Source organism: Tetrapisispora phaffii, chromosome 13, assembly GCF_000236905.1.
Source record: "Tetrapisispora phaffii CBS 4417 chromosome 13, complete genome".
Classification (NCBI taxonomy): domain Eukaryota; kingdom Fungi; phylum Ascomycota; class Saccharomycetes; order Saccharomycetales; family Saccharomycetaceae; genus Tetrapisispora; species Tetrapisispora phaffii.
The window spans coordinates 199,897-226,033 of NC_016532.1; the positions used below are offsets into that span (position 1 = coordinate 199,897).

General features: G+C 30.0%; 11 protein-coding genes and 2 non-coding genes across 13 annotated transcripts; 6 read left to right on the forward strand and 7 right to left on the reverse strand.

Moving 5' to 3' along the window:
• Positions 1 to 998: 998 nt before the first annotated feature.
• TPHA0M01030 (opsin family protein) lies at positions 999 to 1,955 on the forward strand (the record flags this gene model as incomplete). Its single annotated transcript, XM_003688063.1, has 1 exon — positions 999 to 1,955. One exon carries the CDS (start codon positions 999 to 1,001, stop codon positions 1,953 to 1,955), a length of 957 nt encoding a protein of 318 aa, XP_003688111.1.
• Positions 1,956 to 2,594: 639 nt separating this feature from the next.
• Positions 2,595 to 4,907, reverse strand: LYS14 (Lys14p; the record flags this gene model as incomplete). Its single annotated transcript, XM_003688064.1, has 1 exon — positions 2,595 to 4,907. The coding sequence occupies one exon, from the start codon at positions 4,905 to 4,907 to the stop codon at positions 2,595 to 2,597; it is 2,313 nt and encodes a 770-aa protein (XP_003688112.1).
• A 953-nt stretch (positions 4,908 to 5,860) lies between these two features.
• Positions 5,861 to 8,494, reverse strand: PRP6 (U4/U6-U5 snRNP complex subunit PRP6; the record flags this gene model as incomplete). The annotated part of the gene is made up of 1 exon (XM_003688065.1): positions 5,861 to 8,494. The coding sequence occupies one exon, from the start codon at positions 8,492 to 8,494 to the stop codon at positions 5,861 to 5,863; it is 2,634 nt and encodes an 877-aa protein (XP_003688113.1).
• Positions 8,495 to 8,950: 456 nt separating this feature from the next.
• Positions 8,951 to 9,033, forward strand: TPHA0Mtrna2L. Its single transcript has one exon. It is a non-coding gene; the product is annotated as a tRNA-Leu (tRNA).
• A 1,136-nt stretch (positions 9,034 to 10,169) lies between these two features.
• Positions 10,170 to 11,585, forward strand: MRX18 (17-beta-hydroxysteroid dehydrogenase-like protein; the record flags this gene model as incomplete). The annotated part of the gene is made up of 1 exon (XM_003688066.1): positions 10,170 to 11,585. The coding sequence occupies one exon, from the start codon at positions 10,170 to 10,172 to the stop codon at positions 11,583 to 11,585; it is 1,416 nt and encodes a 471-aa protein (XP_003688114.1).
• Positions 11,586 to 13,306: 1,721 nt separating this feature from the next.
• On the forward strand, positions 13,307 to 13,378 carry TPHA0Mtrna1Q. Its single transcript has one exon. It is a non-coding gene; the product is annotated as a tRNA-Gln (tRNA).
• Positions 13,379 to 14,093: 715 nt separating this feature from the next.
• Positions 14,094 to 14,324, forward strand: TPHA0M01065 (uncharacterized protein; the record flags this gene model as incomplete). The annotated part of the gene is made up of 1 exon (XM_003688067.1): positions 14,094 to 14,324. One exon carries the CDS (start codon positions 14,094 to 14,096, stop codon positions 14,322 to 14,324), a length of 231 nt encoding a protein of 76 aa, XP_003688115.1.
• Positions 14,325 to 15,424: 1,100 nt separating this feature from the next.
• Positions 15,425 to 16,543, forward strand: ARO3 (3-deoxy-7-phosphoheptulonate synthase ARO3; the record flags this gene model as incomplete). The annotated part of the gene is made up of 1 exon (XM_003688068.1): positions 15,425 to 16,543. The coding sequence occupies one exon, from the start codon at positions 15,425 to 15,427 to the stop codon at positions 16,541 to 16,543; it is 1,119 nt and encodes a 372-aa protein (XP_003688116.1).
• A 165-nt stretch (positions 16,544 to 16,708) lies between these two features.
• On the reverse strand, positions 16,709 to 17,545 carry MUM2 (Mum2p; the record flags this gene model as incomplete). Its single annotated transcript, XM_003688069.1, has 1 exon — positions 16,709 to 17,545. One exon carries the CDS (start codon positions 17,543 to 17,545, stop codon positions 16,709 to 16,711), a length of 837 nt encoding a protein of 278 aa, XP_003688117.1.
• Positions 17,546 to 17,936: 391 nt separating this feature from the next.
• UBP14 (ubiquitin-specific protease UBP14) lies at positions 17,937 to 20,279 on the reverse strand (the record flags this gene model as incomplete). The annotated part of the gene is made up of 1 exon (XM_003688070.1): positions 17,937 to 20,279. The coding sequence occupies one exon, from the start codon at positions 20,277 to 20,279 to the stop codon at positions 17,937 to 17,939; it is 2,343 nt and encodes a 780-aa protein (XP_003688118.1).
• A 455-nt stretch (positions 20,280 to 20,734) lies between these two features.
• On the reverse strand, positions 20,735 to 22,285 carry EHD3 (mitochondrial 37S ribosomal protein mS47; the record flags this gene model as incomplete). Its single annotated transcript, XM_003688071.1, has 1 exon — positions 20,735 to 22,285. The coding sequence occupies one exon, from the start codon at positions 22,283 to 22,285 to the stop codon at positions 20,735 to 20,737; it is 1,551 nt and encodes a 516-aa protein (XP_003688119.1).
• A 679-nt stretch (positions 22,286 to 22,964) lies between these two features.
• On the reverse strand, positions 22,965 to 23,231 carry TSC3 (Tsc3p; the record flags this gene model as incomplete). Its single annotated transcript, XM_003688072.1, has 1 exon — positions 22,965 to 23,231. One exon carries the CDS (start codon positions 23,229 to 23,231, stop codon positions 22,965 to 22,967), a length of 267 nt encoding a protein of 88 aa, XP_003688120.1.
• Positions 23,232 to 23,651: 420 nt separating this feature from the next.
• On the reverse strand, positions 23,652 to 26,018 carry AKL1 (serine/threonine protein kinase AKL1; the record flags this gene model as incomplete). The annotated part of the gene is made up of 1 exon (XM_003688073.1): positions 23,652 to 26,018. The coding sequence occupies one exon, from the start codon at positions 26,016 to 26,018 to the stop codon at positions 23,652 to 23,654; it is 2,367 nt and encodes a 788-aa protein (XP_003688121.1).
• Between the last annotated feature and the right edge of the window lie 119 nt (positions 26,019 to 26,137).

Consider the following 26,137-nt stretch of genomic DNA (forward strand, 5'->3'; position numbering starts at 1 on the left):
CAATTGGTACGATTCAAGCATCTCGAGCATAATCGACACTGAATACGGTTCGTACTTTCTAATAGAGGCATGCAAACCTCTTTTTGGATTATTCATAGGCAAACAACGAACAACTTTGCATAAACATACTTTATTTTCTTTAGTTCTCGTTTTCGATTTTGTTTGTTTGTTTTTTTTTCGAAATTGTTAAATATTTTCAAAATCCCTCAATCGCTGTTATAAGCATAATTGCGATGGTTGTATACTCGAATTGGTTAAATTTAGCTGAAATCGGTAATATCTATTAATTAATAGTAAATTGTAAACAATAATATTTAACATCTTCAATCAATTCAATGGACAATTTCGACAGGTATGCAGCAGTTATGAAGGAACATAAAATAGAAATACTAAACGAGTGATGGTGATGGACAACAAATAATAATAGTGACCCATTTCTTATTATTCATTCTCAGTGACTATCTCTATCATGAGTTAATTAAAAAGCAAAAATGCATCACAGAAACTGCTACTATTTGTGAATTAGGTAGTAATGGTTCATAATAAGTAATTGCAATAACAAATCGACTGGATACTTGAAAATTTCCACCAGTGTTTGTACATGCTTCTCAATATAACAATAGAAATGGGAATCTTTGAATTAACGATAAACCTAGCATTGCAGATATACTACGGGACATATGAACACTATTACCAACAATTTCATTATTATTATTAATAATAATGATGATATTGTTGCGATGTTCTGAATCTATTTGTTGAAAGTGAAAAAAGTTTTCTGTTTTTATCTCACTCACAATTGGAAGATAAAAAATTAATATATAAGAATGATAATTATCTTCATTGTAATTAATTCTCGTCTCCTTCTTTTACATTCCACTTCACATTTTAATTTTCCCTCTTCTATTTCTCAACTTACCTCATTTATTTCCTAACTTAATTCTTCACAGCACACCAATAACAATAAAATTAATATCAATTAATTAACTATAATAGATATGTCACAATTTATTGATTTAGTCAAAAGAGGTGGCAATGAAGCCATCAAATTGAATCCACCAACTGGTGCTGATTTCCACATTACCGACAGGGGTTCTGATTGGTTATTTACTGTCTTCTGTGTTAACATTTTATTCAGTTTAATCTACACAGCTCTAATGTTCAGAAAGCCAGTAGGTGAAAGAAAATTATACTACACTGCTATTGCTCCAACTTTCTTTATGGGTATTGCTTACTTTACAATGGCTTCCAATTTAGGTTGGACTCCAATTAAGGCCGAATTCAACCATGTCAAAACTTCGACTCAAGAAACTCATCCAGGTTACAGACAAGTCTTTTACGCCAGATACGTTGGTTGGTTCTTAGCTTTCCCATGGGTTATGGTTCAATTGAGTATTATTGGTAACACTCCATTACAACACATCTTCTTCAACGTCGCTTCTACTGAAGTTTTCGTTGTCGCTTGGTTGATTGGTTCTTTAATTCACTCTACTTACAAATGGGGTTACTGGGTCTTTGGTATTGCTGGTTCATTCACTACCTGTGTCTCTTTAATGACCACTACCAGAAACATCATGAAGAAGGAAAACAAAGACAACGGTGTCCATCAAGTTTTCACTATCTTGGTTTCTGTTGTTATGTTCTTATGGTTCGTCTACCCAGTTTCTTGGGGTTTATGCGAAGGTGGTAATGTTTTACAACCAGATTCTGAAATGATTTTCTACGGTGTTTTAGATTTATTAATGTTATGTTTCGTTCCATTCTTATTCATCTTGTTCTCCAATTACTTAGGTGACAGAATTCGTCCAAAGAAGCACGATGACATTGAAAAGGTTTTATCCTCTCCAAGTCTAGGTTCTCCAAACATGAACTCTCCAACTCCAGTTCCATCTCCAGCCGCTGCTACTCCAAAGGCTGAAAAGAAGAAGCACAAGAAGAAGCACAGTAAGAAATAAATTAATTAAATGTCCTGACTAAAAAGATCTACATCTCTTTTTTTTCATCATCATTTAAACTTCATTACAATGACAAAGCATTTTTTTAATGAAGATTAATTTTATTTTTCGTTCTTTATCGTTTTCATTTTAATTTTAATAGTTATTCATTAGTCTTTTTCGAAGATAATATTAATGATTAATGATAACATCAAATTAAATAATTGACACTCTCATTGATTTGAAAATACAAAAAAAACTTGACATTTTCAATAGTACATTTGTGCACTGTATTAGATTTTTTAAGTCTAATAAATTTTATAAATTATATAACACAGTCATATTAAGGTTTTTTCGATACCCCTTTGACTAATTCATCCATATAATATTTAATAAATAATATTTAAAAGTTGTAATAGATTTCTATTCAAATATAACCAAAAAAATTATTATTAGTTAGGTAAATAAAACATATCTATGGAATTTAAATATGTAACTTGATGTTAAATATAAATGGAATACAACTTATGTAGGCAATCATCGAAGAATAAATAACATAGAGCATCATTAAAATATTCTTACCATTATAATAAGCTCCTTCGAAATGTATGTATTATTTATTAATGTATGTTTTTAACTATTTCTTTTATATTTGAATGCTTACCAAGTGACAATATCATGGTTTGAGTTGTGTTGGTCGTTGCCTGCCCATACTTTTTCTAACCTATTCATACTATGCTCAGATAATCTTGAAAATCCACTATTTATGTTTAAGTTATAGTATTTTCTTATCAAAGTTCTAGTGTTTTCATCAAAAGTATTTAGACCTGCTAATAGAACAGCAAAATTAGAATAACATGTTCTTCTATTTGTTGGAGGTTCGTCACTCTCTAAAAATTTAAAGAATGACATGATTTTTCTACAGATCTCTTGAACACTGCTGGATTCTTTTGGTATTTTCAATATCTTTAGCAAAACGATTAGCAAAAATGATAATACTTGTGTCTGGTGTGATATATCATACCAACTCACTGCTATTACGTGTCCATTAGCTAACACAACAGTATCAATTGCATTATCTTTTATCTCACTATTGTTTGGATGCGATGGACTATCTGCTGCGATAACACCAGTTTTACTTATGAACTCATAGTCTAATTGTCTATCAATTTCAACTAATATTTTTTGAATTGTAAAATAAGATACCGTTTCTTCATCTTCGGTTGATCCCTCATTTGTAGAGCTTATAATTGTCCTTTGAAATGACATAGGTAAATTATTCAATTGGCCAGTGACAATTTTTTTGTTATCATTTTTTTTTGAATTTAAATCTCTTATTTTGTTCAAAGCTTTTATTACTTCTTTTATTACAATATCAAAATCTTCTTTATGCCCACGTAATAGATTAAACTCGTTTACGGGCGTCATAATATTTAGATATTTCAATGAATCAGTATATTGGTAATCATACGGGTCAAAAATTAAATCGATATCAGATTCATCGGTAAGAGAGCCACCAAAGTTCGTACTAATACTTGCAAAGGTTTCCATGATCTTGAACCATGATTTTGCAACGTTTATTATTTTTGAAGAGTTTCCAGCATTTATTTTCTTAAACAAATCAATGATACCTTTTAAATGTGATCGCCATTGTGAATTCATAGTGTAAATACAGTCCCAAGCTAGAAGAATAACAGTTAAGATGATCGGTTCGATTTTATCTATAACATTAGATTCTGTTTGAAATTGTTCATCTAAAAATCTCAAACAATGAGATAAATATTGACAATAATTTTTTTCGTCTTCTATATCATTTGTCTTTCTGTGATAAATTGAAGCCCCTACAGATAATACAGCAGATAGTAGATATGATTCTGATTTAGCAAATGATAAGATTATATCTCTTAGTGGATTTGATTGATCTTGAAAAAATGGTGCTATGGAGTCCATGCAATCGTAATAGAACATTTTTAAATATTTTTCATGAATTTTATCTAATTTCAAAGCAGTTAGTTCTGTATTGAAAGTAATTACGTTTTTCATTTGAAATGAAATTGGTATAGAACTTGATGGACTCTCCCCATTTAGTAATTCAGGGATGTCCAATTCGAATGACTCTAAATCTTTTAAACCTTCATTCAAAGTGATTGAATCATTTAATTTCATATTTACAATATCATTTAAATTTTGAATTAATAAATTTGCATTGTAATTTAAAGTTTCATCTATTTTGTTAGTGTTTGTTTTATCAGTTGAATTTGAAATATTTTCTTTACTATTAGAGATTGATAAATCAGAATAATAATTTAAACTATTTGTAGAATTTTTTGATTCTGATTTAATTGAAGAAATTGAAGTTGTACCTGAAATTGTTTTCTTCAATTTGAATTTATCTTCATTATCATTACTTGATAATGCGGTTGCTAATAAATCTTTATTTCTTTTTTTATTTTTTGGATTAAAAACATAAACACAATGACGATTCAATCTTGAACATTGCCAGCATGTTGGTTTTGTTTCATCACATTTCATTCTTCTTCTTTTACATTCTGTGCATCCATTTCTTGAATATTTTCTCTTGATGGGATTCCCATGAGAATCTTTAGAAGTTGATGATACAGATGTGCTTGATAATTTTGATACAATAGATAAGGGATCTGGAGTGATTGAATCTGATTGTGCAGATTGTAATGCAGATAAATCATTTGGACTATTTGTATTTGATGAAGGTACAGAACCTAAAGCAGTAGAATTTAAATCTAAATATTTATTAGCATTTTGATTTGCACTTTTAGATAGAATACTCGGATCTATTTTTTCAACACTTGATATTGATGAAATATTACTTGTATACAATGGAGTAGTTGAATTTGAACTACCCAAAACACTATTACTATTATAAGTGTCCCTCCTCTCTGAACTCGTATTACTACCTGGACTAGTATTATTTGATTTATCCTCGGAAGAGATCATATTTGATTAATTATGGTGTATTCACTTCCTCTTATGAATGAACTATGAAGTATATGATCTTTTGAAATCACAGTTAGGCAAATAGTAATACAATCAACCAATTATATTGAAATTAATAACAATGAGGAAAAAAATAAAGTATTATTATGACAGTTTAGCTTGCTAATAATAAAAAAAAGTACTATAACCAAACCAAATTCAAGTAATTCCACACAAAATGATGAATCTAAAATTAATTAATATAAAATGATGCAATGATAATACCTTTTAAATTTCACAATCCCAAAAGAATTGATTGATTAATTAATTTTACTTTTTTCAATAAAGTCAACTCGCCATTAAGATTACTTGACTGGTTCCTGTAGTATCATCTACTATAACTAGCTGACCTTTATGATGCTTTTGGAAAAAAATAAAAAGAAAAAGAAAAAATAATTGAGATGGCAACCAATCAATAATATTGAGAAACAGCAGCTAGAAATCATGAGCATAATAAAATTCCGATGGAAATATTTTTTTTAATTTCAATAAATTTCAAATTGTCTTTTGTATAATTCATATGAGTCAGACAATTAACACTTTTATAGTGACTTCAGATTATGTATCACCCAACACGAAGTTATCAATTCGTACACACACATACGCACACACCGTATATTAATGCATGGTGCAATCTGCCTTAGCAGTCACAGGGAGATCCCCGGAAACGGAATTAAAAAGTGAGAACTTTCTTCCTGCCACAAAAACAAATTCATATTGACAACCGCGGCTAAATAATATTTATATGAAACTATGGGTTGTGGTGCTATACGTTATGAGCTATGAACCATGGTAATAGGAATTATGTATCGGTTACCATTGCAATTATAAGGGGTTGATTGGTTAGGGAAATGTGTTATTTATTTATCTATTTATTTATTTTATTGGTTTTTAACTTGTCATTTATATACTTTTTAATTTTTTTGTTTTAAACATTCTTTTAATTTATCAACATCAGTTAGGTATTGAGTAGAAATACCTTTGGAAATTTTTATCCATTCTTTACCATATTTAGGTTCATTTTTGTTAACTTGTTCAAGACAAGTATCAAGTGGTTTCTTTAATTTAATATAACATCTTGATAACCATATCCATGAATCTCCATATTTTGGATTGCTCTTAATTGACCTTTCTATCCATTTTAAACTTGTTGTGTATTGTAAATCATTGAAAAATGAAATACCAATTTGTAATAATATTTTAAAGTTATTTTTTGTGTTTTTCAATGCATCTTGAAATAAGCCTTTCTTTGTAATAGATTTTTTATCATTGACTAATAATAATTTTTCAACCCATAGATCTACATCATTGGGAAATTTAGAAAATGATTGTGATAATATATATTCAACTTGTTTTAAGTTTCCTGATCTTTTCTCTAAATTTATTTTACCTAAATACAACTCAGATGATGATGGATTTTTCACTATTGATAAATCAAGGTTTGATCTAGCCAATGTAACTTTATTTAAGTAACTTTCATTTATCTCAGATAGTGCAATTGATAATTTTGGTTCAAATGGTAAACTTTCTATATCTAGTTTTAATTGTTTACATGCTTCCTCGTATTGACCTAAATCTCTATATATTTGACTTCGTTGTAATTTCAATTTAACATCTTTGGGAAACAAAACAATATATTCTTTCTCTAATAAGTTTAGTGCTTCCATATTCAATTGTCGAAACCTTAAATAATTGATATGTTTATAATAGATCTTTACAATGTCATTATTTTTATAACTTTTCAAAATATTTATAGATTTTTCAAATACAGACTCAACTTCATTGAAATTCCCTAATTCACATAATATTTTTAATTTGGCTGTCCACATATCAACGTTCTCAGGTACAACTTCAATTGATTTATTTAAAATCATAAGAGCTTTTTCAGGATCATAATTGTATCTCCATATTTCCTTAGCGTATATTAAAGATAAAATTGGATGTTTACGAATTATGTTACTCTCTTTATCAAACGGATTGCTGAATAATATGGTTTCAAATGTGGAATAAAAAATCTCTAACTTATTAAGTGTCTCGCAGGTACGTTTCATTAGTGTCAATACGTTATATTGACTAGGATCTATGGATAACACATATTTAAAACCTATTACCTTACAATATGAATCTTCTAATTTTCTAAATTTTGCAATAATATTTGATAGTGGTTCTTCAGAATTACAAACACTTAATGATTTCATTATTATCGCTTCAGCTGATTTTAAAAACTTATATTGTTTTTCTAAAATATGTGCTTCTTCAAGCCACTTCTCAAAAGTTATTTTAACGCCGTTTAAAAACAATTTCTCAAAGCAATTATCTGCTATCTTAATTAATTCTTCTAGAGTACAGTTGTCATTAAATTTCTCTTCTAAACTTAATGAAATAACACACAGTTTATATTCTTTAGGTAACATATTTTTAGCACTAATGAGTGACTTCTTGGCACCTTCGTAGGGCTGTGAATTAATTAATTTTATCCATAAATTAATACTATAGGGCACAAATTCCACAGCTTTCAATAGAATTTTAATCTTTTCATTCATGTCTGTTTCATAATCTGCAGCTAATTCCCATAGTTCTTCTTTCTTGGGGAGTTTAGTGATAGCCTTCCTTAAAAGTATTTGTTTGTTATTGTTATCGCTTTCTAAGTCAATAGCTTTAAGCCAAAGATTCAGTGACTGTAAATTATATTGTATACCTCTAGTGACAATAGTTCTACATAGTGCATTATTATTTTCATTTAATTTGATATTTTCTAACCAAATTTCTTCCGATTTGGGACAATTTCTGCAACCTTCATTGAGTAATTTCTGTGCTAATTTTATATTTCTACAATTTTTTTCCAGTCTAGCTGACGCTATCCAACTGTCAGGATTCCTTGGGTCAGATTTTCTATATGATTTTAATATTGCACGCATTTTCTCTTTGGCTTCTTTTGAAGACTCATTATTGTAATTGTCACTCAAATCTTTTTCATGAATGTCATCCAATGCATCCAAGTAGTCTGTAGTTTCAGAAACTGAATCATTTTTTTTAATGTCAACAGCTGTGTCAATAATTGTTCCTAATAATTTTTCTCTCTCTTCCGTTAATTTTGATAAATCTAAGGCATGTGAATTTGAACCCTTAGCGGAAGAGAGTAATGTATCAGGAGCAGCAAAAAATTTTCTATTCATCTGTTCCTCAAGTCTTTGTCTTTTATTTCTTCTAGTGATATCAGTAGCTTCTGGTAAATGCAACCATTCTGTATTGGATACTTTGGATAAGTTGGTTTTCAAATCAATAAAATTTGTAGCTTCATCGATATCTTTCTTGGATGCTTTCTTTCTGTTTCTATTTGCTAGTTTTTTGTCTATATTCGTGAATATATTCTCAGCCTCTAGGTCAGCAGGATCTAATTCAATACTGTTATTGTTAAATCTCTTGGGAATTACATTGCTCTCATTACCTTTCTTACTACCTCTAGTGGAAAATCCAGTTGCCCCACGTCCAATACCAGGAACATACCCAGGAGGGGGTTTTTTATCTAAAAATGCAGGTCTCTCCATGTTCCTAATTTAATTTTCTATGATGCTCGACTTTTTACTTTTGATTTACAACTTTCATATCTTCAATCTATTAAATCTAAAGGGAAAAGATAAATTTAAGTTTAAAATAGCATCAATTAACGCAATTCTGAAAACGATTGTTGTTTTTCCTAATAGAATGCAAAATATTCTTTGGTAATTTAGAAGTGTATAATGCGGACAATTTAATTAACAAAAATATTATGGTCACAACCTTTTAATATCTTGGGATAAAAATTAGGATAGCTAATATATACTTTGTACTATTTAATTTTCACCTCATCGCATCTCATCTCGTCTGAAAATATATAATAGTAAAAGTATTGAAAATATACATATATATGTATCATGTGACTGTTTTCAAATACGAGCGGTTGCTGTGTTCAAAACTTTTTTTTTGTTATTTAACATTTACTAAAAATTTAATATAAAATAGTTGGAGGGTTGGCCGAGTGGTCTAAGGCGGCAGACTTAAGATCTGTTGGACGGTGTCCGCGCGAGTTCGAACCTCGCATCCTTCAAATTTTTTTATTAATCAAAACTATCTTGTAACTACCAAGTTGATTAAAGTTTTTAATGAGAAGTCACTATAAACATAGTGAAATTTATATCTGCTATCAAAAGTAGTAGATAATAAACCTGTGTATATTTAGACAATTCTTTATTCCTCATATCCCTTTGAGAAAAGTGAATAATATATACTACGGCAAAATAATCTACAACAGATTGACATCGAAAATATCCTTCCTTTATGTTTGCAAACCTTCTCTGTGCATATAACATTTAAATTTAATTCAACAAACAACCTTCATGACAATGTTCAAATAGATTTCTTGTTAAAATTAGTAATGTTTACGTGAGTAGTAATTTTACTTTTTGTCCACCATATTTTCTATTTCTGTAAATAACCAAATATGGCCTCTTAAAACTAAATATTAATGAAGGTTTAGATTTTAATTAATTATATTGAAGAATTTGAATTATATAATCTCTCAAGAATGCTATAACATTATTAATTGTTCTAAAATTGAGTTCATTCTTTCCCTAGAGATGCCAAAAAACAAAAACTTTTTTTATATCATAATTTTCTTTTTTCTTCGTAGTCACTGATTTATACACTTTCCAGTAAGGTCAAATAAGACTCAGTTCACTCTATATAATGCTTTGTATCCAAGGGTAATTATTTTCATACAATTGATCTAAAAGAAGCTTCAAGAATTGAAGTTTTTTCAACTGAATTTTTAACCATGTTATTCATGGAACATATTCATTCAAAATTGAATAAACAGTTGCATAAAGGCACATTGACGGCGGTAAAGTTCTTAAAACTCAATCGTAGTTACACCTGTATACTTTTATGAAATATTGGATTCTAACTTGTACAGTTTAACGAGGTCTTTTTTTGTAACTCTCTTTATATGTTTATTTTGTAAGGGAATCTCCGAGACTATTCACAAAAACTAACTAAGAAACCAAAGAATTAAAGTATATTCGCCCAAAATTACTAATAAAGGATATATATAAGTGGATACATAAATATAATTTACAATTATAATTAACAGTCATATCTATTACTAAACCTATTTATGCTTACTTTGTCAATTATATATAAACCAAATATTCGCTTTTTTACTTTTTATATAATAATAAAATAAACATGAGCAATTTTAACCAACCTCCAAATATTGATCAAATATTTAAATACAGGACGAATTATGGTGTAAATTTAGGTTCTTTATTTGTTTTAGAATCCTGGATTTACGGTGATCTTTTTGATAAAGGTGGTGCTTCGGAATTAGATGCTATAAGGACACAAGTTAAATCATCATCAGTAGCTGCAACAGCAGCTAAATTGGCAAAACATTATAATGATTATATTTCATCAATTGCTTGGGATTATTTAGCAAATAAAGCTGGAACCACTGCCCTTAGAGTGCCAATTGGTTATTGGCATGTAAATAACGGAAATTTCACAAAAGATACTGTCTTTAGTGAAATTAGTGCGGTTTATCAGGCCGCTAAGCCTTGGGATATCTTAAAGCGTTTAATTGATAAAGCAAATTCATACCAGATTGGTATTTTAATAGATTTACATGGTTTACCAGGGGGTGCAAATTCAGCTGCGCACAGTGGTTCTATCAATCAACCACCAACATTTTTTGATAATAATAAATTCAAAAGTTTAGTGATTGATAATATCTTACCTTTTATTGTAAAGGACGTTTGTATAAATAAGCAAAATGTCATTGGACTACAAATAGTTAATGAGGCTGACTTTAATGAAAAGGCAGTTAATCAAAAAGATTATTATATAAGGGCTGTTAGCAAAATTAGAAATCTACAACCAACTCTTCCTGTTATAATTTCAGATGGTTGGTGGCCGGATCAATTTTCAAATTGGGTGAAGGATAATAATCTAGTCTCCAATGTAGTAATTGATACTCATATTTATAGATGTTATTCAGACAGCGATAAGTCCAAAAATGCTAACCAAATTATCAGCGAATTAAAGGACTCTATCAACATTCCTGCTGATGGAGCAGATTTTGTTGTTGGTGAATATTCATGTGTGCTTGATGAGCAAACATGGCAAAAGACATCAGGTGACAGAGGAACTATTATAAAAAACTTTGGTTTAGAACAAAATCGTCAATTTAAGATTAAAAGTTCTTGGGGATGGTTTTTCTGGACATTGCAGTTTAAATATGGTGATGGTGGTGAATGGGGTTATATTCCCCAATGTGAAAAAGGTAATATTTTTCTTAGGGTAAGTAACCAAAACACAATACCGGTTGACCAAAATAGGATAGAAAGTATAATCAAAGACCATATCAACTATTGGAAAGATAAAGGAGGCGATAAAATGGAACATTGGAGATACATTGATGGGATTTATAAAGCTGCTTATGATATACAAGCATTTCAAAGCTTTAAAAATTCGAGCATCGGAAGATGGGTTTCATGGACCAAACTCCGTAGGGATCACTATGTTGCTTTGAAAGGTAACAGCGCATATATGTGGGAATATGATCAAGGGTATGCTAGAGGTTTACAAGAATTTAACAAGCGTTAGTATTTTACGCTTTACTACCTATTTGAAACAATTACTGAGATATTGTTACACAATTCATAGTTCTTATTTAATATATTTAGTATCATCTAAAAGCAACAATGCTAAATAGATGCGTCAATAGTTTAATATATTGAATTCATTACTTATTGGAATAGTTATTTAGATTAATATATTTAGTTGCTTGTTGAACTACAGTAATTAATCATGTAACTAATGCTACACGGAGATCTATATATCTATATCTATATCTATATCTATATCTATATCTATATCTATATCTATACCTATATCTATATCTATATCTATATCTATATATCTATCTATATATATAAACATATATTATTTAAAGTAATCTGTCTAGTTCGAGAGATCTGTCTTATCGGACGCGCATGGCAGATTGATGGTTGTACAAGTAATATGGATGCATTATGATTATGACATTGTATTCTTATAGGCATTTTGTTGTTACTGGTTGTTTCTAATTGTTCGGATCAAATCGTCGAATGCTACCAACTGTTATAATATGGGGTTACTGAGATCTAATATTGAGCTGACTTCCCTAATTGGTACTCTAATTTGTCTTATTGTCATTAACTGCACAAACTGCAATAGTGTTAAATGGATTAGCGTCATAATTATGGAAGCCAGTAAGGCAGTCAGATGCCCTAGTAGATTGGAGATTCAATGCCAGACCAACCAAAAAGCTTTAACTAGAATTAAAAAATGTCAGGAATCTGATACTTATAACAGAAGTTATAGTATCTATGATCCATTAGTTGTAAGGATAGATTATAAGAAATAGGATTAAATGAAGTCCAAGATTAATAAACGAGTCGTTTGGTTTATTCAGTCTATCTATCGTTTCACTTGTTCACTTGATATGTCGTTTAGTAAACCAATTGAAAAAACCTGGCATATAAAAGGAACCGAGTTTAACGATACATAAGTCTCAACTACACGGTTTCCTTGTAGTATTCTATCAGCATTTACTATTTATAGTTTCTAAAGTGAAAAAACCAATCAGATTAAATATTATAAGTGTCAGAATTATTGTAGTGTATGTGACAGAACTAAGTGTTTATGACACTTTGAGTCCAGAACCAATAGATCACTTACTAATGGAAAGAAGGTCCAGAACAATCTTCCAAGTGGTAGGTGAAAATTTCTCACTACAATGTAAATGGCTACATGATAAACACAGATGTACAATACAGCACTAAAGAGCCTAGGAGGATGAATGAACACGTACACATGTTCATTCAACTGTCAGATTAACTCATATATAAGGAGGGCATCTAACTCTATATAGAATAGTTTAATTACACTAATAAAAGATCAATCGATTATTTAACTATAAAGAAGATGGACTATACTAGAGCAACTGAAGTAGCTAATGACACTACTTAGATGTTGGAACTACCCAACATAAGCTTGTTTCTCCACAATAAGCCTTACCTACTAACTATGAACACTAACGAACATCTTAACCACCCAGTCAACGTCAAGAACATCGAACCTGTTGCTGGTTGAACGCTTGTTTCTCCACAAAAAATAGTTTAGTATCTTAAGGTTAGATATTAATATTACTATGTAAGCTAAAAAGAACATGACAAGATCCCCAAGATACTAGTCAGTTATGCAAACATTTGACCGTTGTCCGGAAACCCTAGTTTATGTCACTTCATCATAATCCCATAAAACAAGTAAAACCGAATTGTCACGGTCCTATAGTGTAGTGGTTATCACTGTCGGTTTTGATCCGACCAACCCCGGTTCGAATCCGGGTAGGACCTCTTTTTTGCTTCCATTGTCTCAATGGCTTAAGAGCACATTGAAATATAAACAAATTGATAACTAAAAATAACTGAAGATAAGCTACATGGATACAGATCATTCAAATCATCAATCTCTCTCACTAATCCATTCTTTAAATAGATACATGTTAAAAAAATTGCTCGAAAAGTAGGCTAGTGTCTTGTTCTCCTTGGCTTCAATTAAAAAACAGACATCCTTTGTGCCACACACCTACTGTTGAATCTTTCCAACTTTAAAAGGTAACCAATATACACTTATTTCCTTTTGCATTCTTATCTAACCAAGTATATTACGAAATACAAAAAGTTACCATTCATTGAAGAAGCAAATATATTTCGTCGAGGCTTAAATTATTTAAACCGCGGCTGAATTTTTCATGTAGTCTCTCGTGACAGGTAACTAATATACTGTAAGATCGTGCAGAAAACTACCAATTTGAAAATTTAGCTATGCAGGATTTCCAGTTTAAAACATTTTCGATGAGCTGAGCCTACTTAACCAGGAACTACATAAACAGTTACATATATAAATGTCACGATGAGATGAGTTCATGATTGGTTGACAGTTTCTTACGATGATTATGTTTTACGTTTTATGTTTTCTTTGCTTTGATTTTCCAAAGTGAATCAATTCGTCAACAAGATAAAAAGATCTAGAATACAGATCAAATAACACATACATATACACACAACCATGGGTCATCATCATCATCCTCCACAACCAGCTTATTACCAACAACAACAGCCTGTTTACCAACTACAGCAGCCACAACCAATATATATCCAACAAAATCCACCATCAAATAATGACAACTGTTGTGGTGCATGTTGTGGTGGATGCTGTGGTGCTTTGTGGAGTTGTTTCACAGTTATTTCACAAGTTTTATGTTGTTGTTGTATATTAGAAGCATGTTGTGTATTTTGATGTGGTAGCATTACAAAAAACATACAAATGATTATCAGAAGGTATACATACATATATCTATCTATTTAACATCGATTTCATAAGTAGGCAGGTTTTGAATAGAAAAAATAAATGAGCTAATAATATCTACCAATAAGATATCAAAATATTACTAATAATCATTAAATAGCATGTATTTATATATTAAAGTCTATAAATAATACCATAACTAAGTATTGAATTGTTTTTTTAAAGATTTCGTTTAACTCATCTCTATTCAGATTTCATTGAAAAAGCTTTACATATAGACCAATTGTGCGTTAGTAAGAAAGCGACATAAAATATCGAGGTCTGGCTAATATCAATTTGTGAAATGTAATTGCCAGTTATGTTTCTGGCATGAGTAAAGTATTAGCAAAATGAGTTTCAATTATAGTTGTAAATTACAATTGTAATTATTCAAGTGTTTTATATAGTTACAACAAATGTTACTCGAGAAATGGAATTGTACATTTTCATATTCGACAGTCTGGATGAATGCGAATATTTAAAGCTACATTGTTATGAAAGTATAATAAGTATAAACATCAGATTCATATTAATGATACTGCTGAAAAGCAATAATTGCTAAGTAAAACTGAGCAAATGGGCTTACCAAAAACTCAAAATTTTTGTTCACATTTCTTAAAATCTCTTGGTATTGTGAAAGTTCTAAAAACTCAATTGGACACCTCTTCAAATATATATCAGATTCTAAAACTAATCAGTAGATTAATTGTCAGTAACTATAATGAGCTGCCAACAATTTTAACTTTTCTGTTTTTCTTTCGAATTTCGAAGTTGTTGTTTAATTTTTCAGCATCGAACCTTTCCATCGCTAGTAATGTTCCCAACATTATTAGTCACATATTTCGAAAATATATAATGAGTGAAATATTGTTACAATCAAATATATAATTTTCTAATTATTGTTATATTCTCGTTATATTTAATTTTAATTTATTTTGACTTTCATTTACCATCCATAATCAGCTATACCTATATTATTTCTCTATTTTATTGTCACTTACGAAGCAGTAAGACGACTTGATTTAATTGCTATAAGTTAATACTCAAAAAAAATGTTCATTAAAAATGACAACGCAGGTGACAGAAAGTGTCTAGAAGACTGGAGAATTAAAGGTTATGATCCACTGACCCCTCCTGATTTGCTTCAACATGAATATCCAATTTCAGAGAAGGGTAAAAATATAATCGTCAATGGTAGAGAGTCTGCTTGTGATATCATTAACGGTAAAGATGACCGTCTAATTATCGTGATAGGTCCATGTTCTATTCATGATCCAAAAGCTGCTTTAGAATATTGTGACAGATTGGCCAAACTTTCTGATAAATTATCTGGTGACCTTTTAATTATTATGAGAGCTTACCTAGAAAAACCTAGAACTACAGTCGGTTGGAAAGGTTTAATCAATGATCCAGATATCGATAACTCTTTTCAAATCAATAAAGGTTTGAGAATCTCAAGAGAAATGTTTACAAAGTTAGTAGAAAAATTGCCAATTGCAAGTGAAATGCTGGATACAATTTCGCCACAATTTCTAAGCGACTGTTTCTCTTTAGGTGCCATTGGTGCTAGAACTACTGAATCTCAATTGCATAGAGAATTAGCTTCAGGATTATCTTTCCCAATTGGTTTCAAAAATGGTACTGATGGTGGTTTACAAGTTGCTATTGACGCTATGTGTGCTGCGGCTCATGAACATTACTTTTTATCCGTTACAAAGCCAGGTGTCACTGCCATTGTAGGTACCGAAGGTAATGAGGATACTTTTGTCATTTTAAGAGGTGGTAAACACGGTACTAACTTTGACCCAGAAAACGTAAATATTGCCAAAGGACAACTAGAGAAAGCTAAGTTAGTAGGCGAAAATAATGAAAAGAGAAGAATCATGATTGATTGTTCCCATGGTAATTCAAATAAAGATTACAAAAATCAACCAAAGGTTGCACAAAGTATCTATGATCAATTAACTGCTGGTGAAAATTCCTTATGTGGTGTTATGATTGAATCCAATCTAGTAGGTGGCAGACAAGATGTTCCAAAAGAAGGTGGTAGAGATAAGTTGATCTATGGTTGTTCAATTACTGATGCTTGTATCAGTTGGGAAACTACTGAAGATGTCCTAGAATTATTAGCTAAGGGTGTCAGAAACAGAAGGGAAGCTCTAAAAAAATAAATATCCAGACATTGTCAGACAATTCCAATTCTTATTTTTTAAATATATAAGATTATTAAAATTATTTGGAGAAATACACGATGGTAATTCCCATTGTTAATAATTAAATGCCTCCAATTAATGATACAATTATTTAAATAATAATAGAAGTTAATTTATTTATCATCAATATTTTTGATTAGTTTTAAGTTTATCAATTTGTTTTTGTAATGCTTTATTTTCCTTCTTTATTAATTCTAGTTCAATATCAATTTTTTTTGAATTCTCATAAGATATTAAATTCGACATTGTTTGATTCTCTCCTACTAATTGTTCTATTTGCGTTACTATGCCTTGAGATATCGACTCAAGGTCAATATTACTGTATTTTGCAACATTATTTTGAGGATCTAATGCTAATGCTGTCATAATATTCCTTAAATCTCCTTTGCTTTTCGATAATTCTATTTCTTTCTTATTGAGTGCCGATGACAGAGCTCTAAATATTTCTATATAATTTTTTGATTTTAACTGTTTAGTGTTATTCTGATTATCTTCTTTTTGCTTTTTTTTGTTTCTAACTTTGTTTCCTGAACCCGTCGTAATAGAAGTCTTATACTTATTCAGTTCATCTTGTAACTCCTGTATTTTTTTGTCCTTTTCTCTCAATATTTTTCTTGCATTTTGTTCATTCAAATTGTTATTAAAAAGTTTGTTGTTTTCGTTTATTTGTTGATTATTAGTACCATTGGTTCTTATATTGTTACTGCCTTTATATGCATAACTTTGTTCATTGAAATTATTATATTCTGACCAAACCTGTCCTTGTACTTGATTTGTAGATGTTGGCTTAAAATTTGATGGTATATTCTCACCTGATAGCATTGTGTTTTGATTAAAGATTCCAAGATTATTCATATAAATTTCACCCATATTTATGGAATTATTCTGTTTGTTGTTACATATTTGTGAATTCTTTACTTCATTTGGATAAAAATCTTTACCGTTACTGTTATACTCCATTACACTAATTGACCTTCCTTTTGAGAGTTTTCTTATTCAAACTATTTTTCAATTAACGATCTTAATAAAAAGTTATGCATTAAATATCAGTTTTCTATCAAACTTATCATAAACTGGCACACACAAACACTCAAATTGTCATTAGTAGAAGAAGGACAAGTAGCAGTAATAATATCAGTCTTATTATGTATATTTATGCTAATATTATTAATATATAGAATTACTCGTTAACTATTCAATTCAATTTTTTTCCAGTGCGGCCCCAAAACAAAGAACATCTCTAAGATTTATATTCTGAAACACAAGATGAAGCAGATATATGTAGATCCATAAGATAAATTATTACTAGTTAGTACTAATATCATATTAAAAAATACCTATGTGTATCTATTTAGCTACATCTGGTGTATACATAAATATAACCATTCTTTTTCAACTCATCAGTATCTTGAGCAAGAACAATCTTTTCATCATTAAATAATACCCAGTTAGATTTATTATCAATATTTTTTTTAATGAAGGCAACATAATGTCCCGAATGAACTGAATTACCTTTATGACAAACTACTGCAGTTAACTGATATGAAGCTGGTTGATCAAATCCAATTATTTCATCAGGAACCGTTGTTTCTTCATTAAAGTCCAGTTCGCCATCATCATCCATGTTACCAAACACCCATTCGACACTTTTATTAACATCATGGTTATTCAGTAAAAGTGCTTTCTTACACAACTTTGGATATAAACCCATTGCAATCATATTATTTAATGCTTCAGGATCACAATCATTGGATTTCGATTTGACTGGTGGAGTGAACGGTTCATTCAAATCAAAGTCCTCCATATGTTGGAATAACCAATTCATAGCACTTTCAGTATCCTGGTTACCAGTGGCAAATAATGCTCTTGTGACCGCATTTAAAGTGAAGCCCATTTCATTCAGCTGAGCTACAGATGTCTGATTTGGAACAAATTTATTGGATTCTTCTTCGTCTTTCATTAAAACTTCGCTGTCAGGATTAAAACCCTTTGATTTATAAGGAGATAAATCTAAGTAATCATTATTACCAAGTCCTGGCATATTCAATTCATTGTCAATTTTAATCAACCCTAAATTTTCCAATTTAATTCTTATTGGGTTTATTATTAGAGTACTTGGGTATGACTTAAATGCTGGGGTTTTGAGTACGCTAGTTGACGTTGTACAGTGAGGACATGTGAAATCTACTTCCTCACCATTGAAATAGTTTTCAATATTCTCTGTCAAAGTTTGAGCTTTCTGATTTTCTTTTAATGGCAACTGCAAATGTTCTTCTGTTTGCGTAATATATTTGACTGCTTTACAATTGTTACATTGCATTCTTTCTTCCAAAGAAAATTTAAATAAATTATTTGGGTTGTTCTCCTTATTGATATTTTTGAATATTTTTTTGTCTAATTGATTAGTCAAGAAAGTAAAAAATTCCATTGAATCTTGCTGTTTTCCTGAACTAAACTCTGCATTACCACGCGTAATACATTTCTTAAAGGATGTAGGTTTAATACCATCTGGATAACGCTCAGGTTCTATTTTCATCGCAATATTCAATTTTATTAACTGACACAATAAATTATTGGATGGATAGACAACATCCATTGGAAAAGAAGATCCAATACTATCTAAAGACCATCCAGGAATACCACCATTTAATAGCACCTTAATTACAGAATTCATATAGCAAGAGTTACCCAAATTTATTAAGCCGCAACCTAAATCTTTATTACTGTTTAATTTAACCAAGTCATTTCCTTGTGAATCCATCATTTTAAAATCCCAATTCATATTTTGTTCAACTTGCAATTCAACTAAGGTTTTTTCATTAGCTTGTTTGTTTTGTAAATCAACACCATAGTTTAATAATATTTTACTTAGATCTTCCTTATTGTCGAATGTAACTTCATCATTACATGAATAACAGTACACATCATTTGAAGAACTAGATAGTGATCCTAATTTAATTGCGATAGGATGATCTTCATTTGTTTCAAAATGTTTCAAAGCATGTGAATTTCCATCAATTCCAACTTGTTCCCTACCACAACCGACATTGCCACAGTGTAAACATAACCATAAATTTTCTGTTAGATCACAAGAAGAACATTGATTTAGATTAGAATCATTGTTACTTTGAGTATTAATCTGATCACTTAATGCTCTTGAATGAGAACATGATTTTACCTCAAGTTCCCAGGAAGTTGTCTGATCCACCAATTCTTGAGCTTTAGCATTTATTATTTTATCGATTATATTTTTAGACTCTTCACTTACTTGAGTATCCTTATCAGTAGATAAAATATTTGCGGATTCATCATTGATAGAGTTATAGGCTTTCAAAGCCCATAATGTATTATAAGTTTCATCCTCTGATTTATCTATGACTTGTAACTTCAATTTTTTATTGCTTCCGGTTTCTTTTAGCGTTTGTTCTTCTTCGCTGTCAGGTTTAATCACTTTAGCAATTTCCAAGTAAGATAAATGTGGCGAATCACATAAATGATTAGTAACATTCATATGTAAACCTAGATGTCTTCTACAAACTGCTTGGAAACATGAAATGCATGTGTTTAATGAATGTTCAACTGAGTTAATAGACTGCGATTCTGTTTTGTTAAATGGGCTTTCAAAACAATAAATACATTCACTTTTACCGATGATATTAGGAACCGTTACAGTCGATAAAAGTTTATCCGTCATTATTATAATAATTAATATATTGTGTTCTTTTATTTATGGTATAATTAATTAAAAAGTCTAAATATAACACCTTAAAAATTTAATAATAGATATAGTTTTTTTTAAGATATCGTATGATTAAGATCCCTTTATCGTCGTTAAGTAATTACATTATTGAACATGCCCTTTTATATTTTTTACTTCGCATTTATAATTTTTTTTTGGAATTAATTGTAGTAATATATAAGGTGTTAAATAGCAAAATAAAATGAAATAAGGAATAATATATTTATTATACTTATATATTAGTGATATACGAACAAACTATACATTACACCTTATATTACAATCCAATCCTTTTATGAATTGATGTTTAATAGACTATTTACATTGTAAGTAAAGAACCTGTTTCAATTTAACATCAGTAAGTTTGATATAAATTGAGAAAGGAAATACTTGTTGATTATTATTTTTATTTATAAGTCTTTGGATTTTGATATCAAACCATTGAACTCATCAACATTAAAGTTCTTTTCACAAATTAATGATGCAATTTTATCAACTGCATTTTTACCCTTAAAATCGTCTGAGTAATTTGTGAAATAGTTGACAACTTCTTTTTTAGTAATACTTCTACTTATATCACCATCAGTTGCTCTATTAGTTTCATTGACCTTTTTAATATAACTATTTATTATTGATTCACTTGGAAGTTGGAATTTTGAATGATATGGATAGTTATTCCAAGTAATGTTTTCAGTATTTCTCTTTAATGCTGTCAAGAGTGAAGGTCTAGGAGAAATTAAAGAATTGACTTGTAAAGGATCTAGAGGTGCCGTTTGTTTCCAATTATAGGCATTTTTATTTTTTTCAATTAGTTTATGTTTAACACTTTGTGTAAATTCGATTGGAGAGTCTGGGTTCTTTGATGCATAACAGAAATTTGCTGCAGTGAATAGATCTCTCTTCAAAGCACTACTGATATTATCTTTTGAATTATGTTGTAATAACCTAATAGCTACTTGTAATGATGGAATTGATTTTGTTAATAGTTTAGATTTAATCTCTTGAGCAAAATCAATTTCATCTGGATTTTTAATATCGTCTAAATTTTTCAATATTTTTTCAATACTTGTCTTTGAATCAATTTCAAATACCTTTTCAATTACATCTAATTGATGATTATTATATTTAAACTTATAATCTTTAGGCAATTCTGATGAAAATTCTTCAAGTGCAATATTAACTTTTTTGTAAATATTTTCTTTATTACTATCAGTACCAGTCTTTTCATTTAATAATAATTCCCCTAGTCTTGTCTCTAAAGAATTCAAATTTTCATGACTAATATAATGTGATGAAAGACCCATTAAATATGCATCTTCGCCATTAATAACTTCACCAGTTAAACTTAAATATGCTGCCATTTGTAACTTTTCATTTGAAATATTTAAAATTCTTGGTAAAGCAAAAGTTGTACCAACATCTGGGAAAAACCCAATATCCATTTCAGGCATTGCCCATTTTGTATTTTCAGTGGAAATTCTAAATGGAGCATGTATAGCTAATCCGACACCACCACCCATTGTGATACCATTCATTATAGCAACGATTGGTTTATCATATGTAGCTATTTGAAAATTTAAAGAATATTCAGATTCAAAAAATTTAATAGAATCTTTTATCTTTTGATTTAAATTATCAATTGCAACAGTAGCAACATCACCGCCAGCACAAAAAGATCTCGGTTGATTAGATGAGTTAAATATAATCAATTTTGTTGCACTACTCTTTGCATATTCATTTAAAGTGTTGAAAATAGAATCTGACATTTCAGTATTCAAAGCATTTAATTTATTTGGTCTATTTAAAGTAATAATTCTTGCTGTATCTTTAACAGTAAAATGAACAGGCACATTCATAACATTTTCAATATTTGCTAATGGTTTATTATTTATCATTCTTCTATAATTAGCTGTAGAAACATTCTTTAACAAACTTGATTTCTGCTTAACCGATCTCAACATTATAGTATGACTTTCTAATCAATTGATACCACTTCACAAAACGATATACATATAACTATATATATATAACTATATTTATATCACAGTATTTTAAAGCTTGCTTTCTCCTACCAATTGATAAGAAACTCCAACAAAATGATTTGCAATATAATATAATACAATACAATGTAGTTTTACATTACCTACTTTTAGTTGTTATGAATGTTATTTTTGGAGAACGAATACAATATTAATTTAAATCTCCAACTCTCCTAAAATTATATTTTACAATTTTGTCCGGGAATTCCTTAAAAAAAGAAAAACTAATTTAATTAACTTATATAACACCAGCAATATGAGCAATACAAGTAATATAAGACTACTCGAAAGACAAATTGTTGAATCATTTTTAAGGTTAAGGGAATGTCAAAAGTGGAGTAAGTTATATTACAAAAGGTCATTCATTTATCAATTGCTTAATATTATAACATTGTGTTTACTCCACTTTTTCAACACCCTTCAAATCATGTCGTGAAAAAATCGTGATAGTATCATATTAATATTAAACTATACATTTGTTGAGGATATATATACACACATATGCATTAAATCTGTCTTTTTATAGTTCAGCATTAGGTTTCTTTTTTGGGTTCAATTGTGTCTTTTACCTTTTAGCAATATCTCTTATGGCAAACAGTATTTAAAGATACCAAATAGACTTAAGCTCAATATCAACTAAAAAAAATACATGCAAACAGAATGAATCGAACGAAGTCATCAGATAGTATGGTAAATGGATATAATACGCCCAATACAAACTCTCACTGAACTCTTCAAGTCTGCTTTGCCATGTTTCATGTATACCTTCATGTACTTTTCTTTCTTTTATAGTTTCGACATAGTTCATACTACTTGCTGGCGTTGTTTTATCTTTCATAGAACTTGTATTTTTAGTGTCTTGACTCATGTTTTGGGTTACTTTGGGTTGTGTATACTATAACAGTCTAACGTTCAATATTCTTGTTACCATTGACATTGAAATGTACATGTACTCTTGTACTTAAATAATGCTCATTCATCTTTTATACTTTATCGTGAGAACACCAAAATGCTCGTAATACGCTATTGCAATTAATAAAAGCTAATTATTGGGAAAACAAAAAAAATTAAATCAACATAATTTCTCGTCACGTGCCGGAAAAGTCGTAAACCACTATAATTATTTTATTCATTTATCACATGCATAATATGTGCATGTGTTTCTTTATATATATATATATATATCATATCATAGCATATTATATTATATTATATTATATTATATGTACATTGATATTACTTGTACTAAATGTCACAATCTGATAAATCAACAATAGATTCTTTGTGATTATTGTGGTGCCTCTGTATTGGCTTTTGATTCACTTTGATCATTGCCGAATTCAATCTCATCGGTTAAGATCAATTTTGAGAAGTCTTTTTTCAATGGTTGTGGTTCATTGTCTTCTATAGTATTTTGTTCAGCTACTTCATCAATTGGTGTCTCGACTTCATTTGTGTTTTTTAACTCATCTTTAATTGCTTGTCCAATGGCTATACTAGATTTAGTCGAGGGGTTAGAATAATAAATTGTATTCCCCATACTTAATGAGTCCGTAGGTGATGAAACAAAATTTACCTCAGGTTCAATCACTTCAGATAGATTCGCATTATTGACAGTTGTAGATGGTATTGATATAACCGTGCTGTTTCTATTGTCGGCACCGTATTGAACAGATGTACTGTTAAAACTGGTGAATGAGATATTGCTACCACCAGATAATATATGCTTCTGCGAGTGGAGATGGAATTGCTGTTGTTGACGGAACTTCTCTTGGGATAATGAATCAATAGGATTTGTCTTCAATGTTGGGGATGAAGATAGTGCAGGGAATGGGTTACTAGAAAGATGTTGTTTGTGGCTTAGATCAACAACCGAATCAATTATATTCATATCTTTAGGATCTGGAACTGTTGTGGAATTATTACCATTTACAGCTTCGAAGAAAGCAGATGCATCATCCATGCTAGGTGACTTCCCATTTTCATTCATATTCGCAATAGAAATATTATGATTCACTCCAGTAGAATTATTTAAACCTGGGATTGAGTTTGAATCAACCGTAGTTGAAATTTGTGAACCAACACCGTTATTTACAATATTACCGTTAAGCGAATCAATGCCTGGAACTTCTGGAAATTCATGAATGAATTTTTCAGTCAGTGACATGTTCGCGCTATTACTGATTCCATTAGTTTGATTGGAAATCATCGAAGGATTCTCGTTATATCCATAAGCTCCTACATTCGTTGGAATTTTTGGTCCAACCTCAAAACTTTGTATAAACAATGAGTTCATCAAAGCTTCATCTTTAAGAGTTAATATACCTCTGTTTTGCATACTTCTTATTTGTACCTGATACATTTGATTCTGGGAATTTTGTAGGGCAGTCTGATAGTTAGTATACTTTTGGAAGTCATAAGGGCCTAGTCCGTAGATATCGTCAATGGGAGTCTTGATATTTATTATCTTGCAAATGTATGCCAGTACTTGATATATATTAGGTCTTAAATTTGGGTTTTCTGCCAACATAATAATTATTAAATTAATTAATTTCATTGAATAACTATGTTGTGGAAATTCATATTTGGAATGCAAAATAGCGAATTGGCCTGTTCTTTCAAACGGAGTTATGTAAAACAACAATTTGTAGAGAAAAATACCCAATGCCCAAATATCTGATTTTTCATTTATATGAATGCATCTGTAGACATCTATCATCTCAGGAGATCTATATTGTGGGGTGGTATGTACGTACAAGTTCTGTGTAAGAGCTGCCATATCACGATGAGTTGTTGCAATTGGCATACAAGTCGACGTAGACCCAAAATCACACAGTTTAAAGTTATTTTGGGAATCAACCAACACATTTTCAATTTTGATATCTCTATGAATTAATGGAATTGGTAAATAATGCATTTGAGCAACAGCTAATGTAACGTCAAACATAATTTTTAAAATTTCAGGTTCAGTTAATTTTACAGCTAATCTTTGGTTCATATAGTCTAATAACGATTTATTAGAACATAATTCCATTAACAACAACACTTCGTAACCAGCAATCCCATCTGTTCTTCTTGATGCATTGGAGTCATACAATTGAACAATATTTGGAGCCCCAATCAATTTTTTCATAACGCTTACCTCATTTCTCATTTCATTCAGACCATTATCATCTGTTACTAGCACTCTCTTCAAACAAATCAAGTCCCCTGGTTGTAGAACTTGAATTTTATTGATATCTATTTGCTTAATGTATTGGAGAAATTTTGCGACATATATCTTTGCAAAACCACCTTCAGCTAAATATTTGATAATTTCCACTTTATGAATACCGACCTCAACAATATGTCCTGGGACGTATGTATCTATTGGGAAAATAGGCTGTTGTTGTGGGACCTGCTGTTGTTGTGGGACCTGCTGCTGTTGTGGGACTCGTTGCTCTAGCTGCTGTTGAACTTGTTGAGTTTCTTCTATTGTAACACTCTCATATTGTTTATATGCATTCTTATCTATAACAGATTGATTTGTATTCGTAATTAACAAATTTTGATTCGAATCATCACCTTCTTTCTTCACGTTTAAATAATTGGAACCTTCTTCTGTAGATGAAGAAACTACAGCTTGCGGCAGTACAGTTTCATTTTTTGAATCCATCCTCCTAGCAGATATTTTACGTTTATAAGACTTCTACTTTATTTCTATATAAACTTTTATTCTCAATTAGACATTTGAGAAATTATTATAAGTTCTAATATCGTATAAATAATATAATA